This window comes from Benincasa hispida, chromosome 6 (assembly GCF_009727055.1).
Source record: "Benincasa hispida cultivar B227 chromosome 6, ASM972705v1, whole genome shotgun sequence".
Classification (NCBI taxonomy): Eukaryota; Viridiplantae; Streptophyta; class Magnoliopsida; order Cucurbitales; family Cucurbitaceae; genus Benincasa; species Benincasa hispida.
In genome coordinates, this window is record NC_052354.1 from 28,869,493 (window position 1) to 28,877,907 (window position 8,415).

General features: G+C 35.9%; 1 protein-coding gene across 1 annotated transcript in view; it reads left to right on the forward strand.

Moving 5' to 3' along the window:
* Positions 1-6,827, forward strand: part of LOC120080505 (protein ILITYHIA) — a 60,566-nt gene extending 53,739 nt beyond the window's left edge. Inside the window, exons 52-60 of the mRNA XM_039035178.1 lie at positions 2,342-2,454; positions 3,227-3,385; positions 3,690-3,786; positions 3,858-4,040; positions 5,248-5,439; positions 5,516-5,686; positions 5,789-5,921; positions 6,123-6,201; positions 6,452-6,827. Coding sequence (XP_038891106.1) covers positions 2,342-2,454; positions 3,227-3,385; positions 3,690-3,786; positions 3,858-4,040; positions 5,248-5,439; positions 5,516-5,686; positions 5,789-5,921; positions 6,123-6,201; positions 6,452-6,494 — 1,170 coding nt within the window. The 3' untranslated portion in view covers positions 6,495-6,827. The remainder of the gene's footprint in view (positions 1-2,341; positions 2,455-3,226; positions 3,386-3,689; positions 3,787-3,857; positions 4,041-5,247; positions 5,440-5,515; positions 5,687-5,788; positions 5,922-6,122; positions 6,202-6,451) is intronic.
* The last annotated feature ends 1,588 nt before the right edge of the window (positions 6,828-8,415 follow it).

Consider the following 8,415-nt stretch of genomic DNA (forward strand, 5'->3'; position numbering starts at 1 on the left):
TCATCTCTTTCCAAATCTGCCAAAGGAAACCATGTTGCTCCATAGGACCTTATCTTTCTCTGAGCCACCACCTGCAAGGCAATCTAGTTGAGCCAGCCTTCATGGTTCTTGGAGGGTACCAGATAAATTTCCTGACTTATTCTTGCTAAATGACAGTGAGGAATTGACGATTCAGAGTTACTTCATTTTTCCTAAAATTCAGACATATGATTGGCTTAGATCCCAGGTTCTGTTCAAGACCGACCAACTGGAAATCTTGTAGGACGGAAGACAAAGTTGATTCAGAGTTTCTTCAGTGTTTTCTTGCAAAATGACAGTGGAGGAATTGATGAACAGCCGTACTTTAGCTGGAAATCTTGTAGGACCAAAGACAAATTTTCCAACTTCCATTTCTCTGCCCTACGCCCTCTTCTTAGCCTTAGATCCCAGGTTCTGTTTGAGTCAGACCAGCAGACTTGTATGGTTAGGGCCTTTGAGTAGGCTGTGGAGTTGGAAGGGAAAATAGAACTCAAGGCAGAGAGGGAACCCTAGCGTCCTCTCAAAATATAATTGACTTGCCATCTCTGAGCTTGATGCTTACATTCTCCTCAAAAGGGCCCTTTTATGGCAAATCTCCTGGATCCTCCAGTGCCTTTCTTTTTGTGCTTTTTGGGACCCAATCACTATTAGGTTGGTCATAATTATAATGGATTTTCATGAAGAGGCGGCTTCATTTGAGTATCTTCCTATCCGTTTGCTGTTACAATCACTATTAGCTTGGCCATATTTATCTTTTAGAATGGATTTCCATGATGAGTCATTCGATTAAGTATCTCAATAACCATTTGGTTAGTGGTGCTTTGTGTTTCTTTCTGAGGAGATCATCCACTCCTAATCCTCCCAAACTCTTCGGATCTGTGACTTTTTCCCATCTAACTAGGTGGCTACCTCCTCTCTATCCTTCCCAAACAAACATCCTGATCAAGTTTTTCTACTTCTTTGCTAATCTTTGTAGAATAAAATAAATGGAAAGGTTATATATAGGTATACTTGTTAAAATCATGTTGACAGAAGTGATTTTTCACCTTTGGGAAGGGGGAATCCTCTTATTTTGCAAGTTTTTGACCTTTCAACAATCAGGTCCCATAATTTGAAGATGGTTATCCTCCTGACAGTAATTTCTAACTAGAGCGCATTTTTCCACTTATATGCTATGTCCGGAGACTAATTAAAAAATACTTTGAAAATGGCACCAATTTTCCAACATTGATGTATCATAATTTCGGGCTGCAGGGTATCATTTGCCTATTGTATGCCCCGTCATATGTTTTTCTTTTTCTTTTCTTTTCTTTTTTTTTGGAAAAGGATATAAAAAATGATAAGTGACCATGCTCAAAATACAAAGAAACAAAAACATTTAAAAAAAAAAACTAGGAAGAAAACATTTAAAAAAACTAGGGAGAGAGCCAATCCAAATTAAGCATAAGTTATGGATGGAAAAGTCATCAAAGAACACAGAGATAGAACACCTAGTGGAGGCATTAATCTGATTGAATTTGAAGCAATCAACTCATTCAAATTATTTATCTTGGAAAACTCTTTGATTTGTCTGGAACCAAAAAACAGTAAGGAAGGCTTTCACTGCATTTATTCATAATAATTGAGAATTAGGCTTCAAATGCAGACCAACCATAAGCTGCACGACATTGTCTTTGAACATTTCACCAAACACCTATTGTAAGATGAACAAAGAAAACAATGGCCACCAACAAGAATTGGTGGCAAATGCTTAAAAAGGAGTTGCTGAAAATTCGTTTTGAACTTTTGACTTCCACAAGGCTTTATAAAACACCTTATTCATAGCATCATAGGTGGCAAATGCTTAAAAAGGAGTCGCTGAAAATTTTCAGGATTCCAAAGACCAGACGAACAGGAAGAACAACCACTCTTTTGTCAGACAAAAACCTTGCCAAAAGCTGAAGCCTGAAACTAAAAATATCATGACTGTTGAAAGAGGAGAGATAACCTTCGTGTGTCAGAATGCAGTAACCTCGACTCTTATTTTTTCTTTCTGATCCTAGCGATATATATAAGTGCACCTGCAATCAAATGCTTATACCTAGTTTTTCAACTGTTTTATTGCTTTGAGTGTGGTGTTGACTGTCCTTGCATACTTGGTCAGCATGGATTATCATTAGAGATGTATACAATATTAAAGTGTCATCTGGTGCCATGTTCTTTTTTTTCTTTTTTTCTTCTGGCCACTCAGTGTTTCTCTTTTTGGACAATGGGCTATGTTCGACGTTTTATGTCTTATGCTTGAAGTTCTTACAATCAATTGTATTGCATGTCTAATGTATAGGGCTTAATTAGTGGATCTGCTGAAACAAGAGAGCAAGCAGCTTTGGGCCTTGGCGAGCTGATTGAAATGACTAGTGAACAAGCCTTGAAGGAGTTTGTCATCCAAATAACTGGGTAATTGCAATTTAAATTTCGCTGATATCATCATCATGACATTAATATATTCAGGTTTGAAATTACTTGTATTAGTCACTCAATGGTTAAATTGATGTTTACATCCATTTTCAAAATTTACCTCGACAATTATTTGCAAAAATTCCTTGGTGCTGTTAGGATGAAATATATGTCGTGTTCAACTAATGTAACTTATCATTTTTAGTTAAGATATTCTAGGGCCTTTTGTAGAAATAAAACTTCAGATGGATTAATTACGGATTACTATTTGTTCTTGGTATGAAAGTCATCTTGTTTTGTTTATGTAAGGCAAGGTTGAGTTGTTAACTTTCATTGTATCTCCTCCTTGCATCTATGAACATTTTATTTCCTTCTGTGTGCGTGTGAAATTATTATATTCCTAATTGTAATGTATTTTTCTATAAACTGAAAATTTTGTTTGGAAAGTACGTTGTTTTTTTATAGTGACTTGTATGACAACTTAATATCACTTTTGTGAAATAAGCAAGTCAGTGTTATATTAGGAACTATATCTCACTGTTTCTTTTCCCATCATTGTTAATGGATATACAATTTTTATCATATTTGATCTTCCTTATAGTAAAACTCTTTACTTTTCAACTATTATCTGAAATATTGTCAGCAATGATCTTTCTTTTTATTTGGAGTGAGATGGTTTCTGATGTTTACAAATTCTTCTAGTTGCCATTTTTCCTTTCCATTATGTGAGGTAAATTCTGATTTCAGTCATCATGTTTTTGTATATTCGCAGGCCTCTTATTCGGATTATAGGCGATCGCTTTCCATGGCAGGTGAAGAGTGCCATTCTATCTACTTTGAGCATTATAATTAAAAAAGGTGGAATGGCTTTAAAACCTTTTCTTCCTCAACTACAAACCACGTTTATCAAGTGTCTGCAAGATAATACAAGGTTGGTGAGCTTATTCTTATTGATCATCATTGATCATCTTTAGTGCCATTCCAATATGATGTAAGGGTCATTGACTACACATTCATGTATTTTGAAAAGTTAACAAATTTATGTAAGTAGCCATATATTTTTCAGTTTTCACCTTTTCTTTTTCCATCACCTTAAAATAGCTGTTGACATTGGAGCTTATGGGTGATATAGAAAATTCATATTAATAATTAATTGTGGGAGGAATCTTTTCTCTATAACTTGCTTGCTTGCTGTATTTTATTTTACTTACAGTTATAAGATGATCTCTGTTCAGGACTGTGCGATCTAGTGCTGCACTTGCTCTTGGAAAGCTAAGTGCTCTTAGCACGAGAATTGATCCATTAGTTGGTGATCTGCTTTCCAGTTTACAGGTGACTTCTGTCTCCGTGTCTTTCTGCTTGTGAATCTTGAAATTGGTCTTTCTTACTAATTTTTTGTTCAGGCATCTGATGGTGGTATTCGTGAGGCAATCTTGACTGCCTTAAAGGGTGTCGTGAAGCATGCTGGGAAGACTGTAAGTAGTGCAGTGAGAACTCGTGTCTATACTTCTCTGAAGGATTTGATTCACCACGAAGATGACCAAGTTCGCATATCAGCTGCGAGTATTTTGGGTATTTTATCTCAGGTATTGTGCAATTTCTAAGAACTAAAGAACATGTATTGTTATTTATTTATCTATTATTATTATTATTTATATCTTTTGTAAATACTAAATTTCAATTCCAATTTTTAGTTTGTTTTTTAATTTTTTTAATTTTTTTTTAAAAATCTTATCCAGTTTTTTAAAAGTCCTTCCTACATCTAAGATTTTAATATTTATCTTTTTCATTTTAAATACTTTTATAAGATTTTAATTTTTTTTTTCAAATTTAATGTGATTCATTTTTATTTGTAATGTTAAATGATATAATTTAATTTGCCTTTACCCACTAGCTTAACCTTTTGGGTCAATCGGTGATTTAAGATGGTATAAGAACATATGCTCTAGGGAGATCCTGTATTCAAGCCCCTGCATTGTTGTTTTCTTCCCAATTAAAATCCATTTCCACTTGTCAGGCACTCTTCATATTTCAAGTCCACAAGTGAGAGGGAGTGTTAAATGATATAATTAAATTCGCCTTCACCCACTAGCTTAAGCTTTTGGATCAATTGGTGATTTAAGATGTAACATAAAATATTTTATGCATTATCAAACTCAGGATAATCAAGTTGTATTTTAAGAGTGGGAACAAACGATAAGCCTCACGGGTTGGCTCATGTGATAGTGATTTTATTTTAGTTTCTTTGTTGGACTGCTAAGTAATTTACAGTTTTGGTTACTTATTTCCCAGTTGGTATGGGGCACTTTATGACGCGGATAATCTCATGTATTTTGAAAACCTGTTGAACCTTTGGGTTCCTGATATGTTAGTGTCCAAAGTTCTGGGGACTTCCCAACTCTCTATCCTACTCCCCTTAAATTTTCGATGCCTTTACAATGTGCTTTTATTCTATCTGTTCACTGAAGTCTCGCTTGTCAGCATTTGCTTTTCACATCCTTTAACTAACTTGAGTGTGCATGTGCCACTCGAATCATGAGTGAGGTATTTCTTCCCTTGCAATGATTTTGCGGCTCATTATTTACACCTTTGATTTGATCCCTTTTCTCTTACAAACAACCTGTATCATAGGGCATTAGTGGTTCTCGGCTGTTAAAACACTGATTGACCTTTATTACTTCTGTTTGGTTTGTTTGGAAAAAGTGCTATGAGCTTGCCTAATAATATGCAGTTTATCGTATGTTCTTGACAACCATTGTTCTTGGTGACTTCTATATTTTGTTGGTGTTCCAGTACTTAGAGGACAATGAGCTGACCGACTTGCTTGAGGAACTCATAAACATGGCCTCTTCTAGCTGGCATTCTAGGCATGGGTCAATGCTGACTATTTCATCCATGCTTAGGCACAAACCTTCTGCCGTTTGTCAGTTTGCTATGTTCTCATCTATTTTGGGTTGTCTTAAAAGCGCATTGAAAGATGAGAAGGTAGTCCCATTCTGTCATTGTCTGTGCATGTATAATTTTAGTTTATAGTTAGCTGACAATCTTCTGTTTGACACAGTTCCCAATCCGAGAAACTTCTACTAAAGCATTGGGGAGGCTTCTGATTTATCAAGTTCAAAGAAGTTCGGCAACAAATCTTGATATTCTGACATCCCTGGTGTCAGCACTTCAAGATGATTCCAGTGAAGTAAGAAGGAAGGCTTTATCTGCAATCAAAGCAGTCGCAAAAGTATGTCACTCTTTGTTACTGTCTTAGGAAAAATGTTGTTAGTTATGGTGAATGATAATTTAATAGTACATTCGTCGTGTTATAAATGGTGATGTATTGCAGGAAAATCCTTCGTTTACTGTGACTCATGCCTCACTAATTGGTCCAGCACTCGCGGAGTGTTTGAGAGACGGTAGTACTCCTGTAAGGCTAGCTGCAGAAAGATGTGCTTTGCATTGCTTCCAGCTGACAAAGGGTATTTGTCTGTATTGTGCTTTTCAATTCCCTTTTTTTATGATCCAATACATAGAACCCTCCATGATCCATCAACGTCTCAATCTTCAACTATGTACCTGTTAAAAGTTGGTTGTGAAACAAGAACTGCAATTGGAGACAATCTAATATTCTACACTTTTTTTTTTTTTTTTTTTTTTTTTTTTTTTTTTATGTTCTTAAGGTAGCGAAAATGTTCAGGCTGCGCAAAAGTTTATCACAGGCCTTGAAGCTAGACGATTATCAAAGTTACCAGAGCAGAGGTATACCTTGTCATACATTTCAATCGTTTCACATTTTCTAGATAATGTCAAATTCAACTGAAAAGTTCAGAATCAAGCATATATATTGTATTTTATTTGGATAAATAGGAGTTTAGTATTAAGAAAATTTTAGTTCTTATTCTATCTTTTTCATCTCTTTGGTTTCTTGCATTCTTGTGATATTATCATAAAATGATCCTTGGGGGTCTAACTAATGGGCTACAATATTTGCTGATGTTTATGGACACAGTGACGATAGTGAAGACAGTGAAGCTGAATCCGCTAGTGGCTGATTTGTCGACGAATATTTTCTTTTACCATTGGACAGAATTAGTTGACCTGAATTTTAATGAGCAGATGGTGTTTTTATGGAAGCTTTCTTATTTATACGTAAAGGCCAACACCCATTTTTGTCGTCTGGGTGTGAAAGTTTATGCTGATGTAATTAGCTCAAATACAAAAGTACTGTTGTAATGTGTATAAAATGGGGGAGGAATCAAAAGTTTTTTTTACGAATTTTGGCTGATATACCACAGGGGGATTCTTACTCGGTATAGCTTTTGTGAAACAACGAGGCTTTAAATTCAATTGAAGGAATAAATTGTTTTAATTAATATTTTCCTATCTATTGTGTAATGAATTCTGTAACTTTCTTGAAATGTTTTCGATATGTTTTGTATGAATTTTGCTGAAGTTATTGATATTACCTATTGAGTTATGTAGTAACTTTTTCCCCATATTGACGAAGTTTTTTGTACGAACTCTCTACTAAAAACAGTGTTTACGTTTTTAACCCTTTTCATTTCTCCTGTCTTGATCTTCGTCGCTGCTATCTGACGCTCATCATTGATCCTGTTTAAAGATATATTATTGCCCTTTCAAAATTTGGGTCCGGTGGCTGTATGACTCACAATTGGGAGGAAAAATGAAATTTAACCTACATTTTGAAATAGAGTTTTTTTTTTTTTTTACCCTTTTACTGACGTCATAATACCATAAAATTACTAAAATGGAACTTTGTCCACAAGAGTTCTCGTTCTTCGCGGTCTCATTATTTTGCACCCCTTATTCTCTCGACCTCTTATTCTCTCTCTTTCCTCATCTTTGCTCTCTCTCGTTGTCTTGTTATCTTGCTCTTTATTGTTCTCTCATTTTCACTCTCTCATCCACTCTTTGATCTCCTCCCGTTGTCTGCATTCTCATTGCATCTTGCTTTCGAGCGTTGTTTTGATGGCAAACGATGATACCTTTTCAATGGTTCGATGACCAATAACCAATGGAGAAATGAAAAGTGGAGAATGGTTGGTGTGAATGGAGGACGAAAAATTGAGAAGTGCATAAGGAAAAGAATATTAAGCGATATAAGGGGACAAAATTTTGAGAAAATTGCACAATTGACGTAATTTACAGGCTCAAACGAGAAATGTCTAGCCTCTTAAAAACAATGTCAACTAATCCCTTTTTTCAAGTTTCTTTCTTTCTTGTTTCCTCTTTCCTTCTCTAGTACGACCACAAATTTTTTAAAAACTTTTGTTCCTTTGTTTTTTTCCTTTTTCCTCCTCCAGTGCGACCAGCTTTCGCGAAATCACGCACTAGCTCTGGTTGTGAGAGAAGAGAGTAGCTCTGACAAACTTTGACGACGTCGGAACGAAAGAGTAAAAAAGAACTTGCGTGAGAGGAGAGGATCTGTGAATAGGAAAGGAATAGAGTGAAAGAGTGAGAGAGGGGAGAGTGATCTGTGAGTAAAGAAAGGAAGGGCGAGAGCGAGATAGGCTTTTTTGCATACGTGAGTTCATTCTGGTAATTTCGTCTGAATTTAACATTGGCAAAGGGTAAAAAAAACCTCGTTTTCAAAAAGCGGCACAAATTTCATTTCTCTCCCAAAATTTGAGTTATCCGTTCAAAAAGTGGAACAAAAACCATTTTAAAGTTTGATAATGAGTCTATTGTACAATTATGTCTTTGGAATTCTCCATTTCTCCAGGGTTGAAGTGTTGTAAATCATAAACCTCCACAAGATAAAAAGCTGGGTCTATTATTTAAACACCCACACTGTGTTGGGAAAAGGGAAGGGCACATTTCTATGAAGATCAGCGCCAGAGGATTTGGGCAACACTGGAGTCGGTGTGGGAGACGGGGAGGGCATCAGGGAGAGGCCTAGAAGGAAGGAAGCTGCGAGGTTTCTGGAAGGTGTGGACGGTAGAGGATATGATG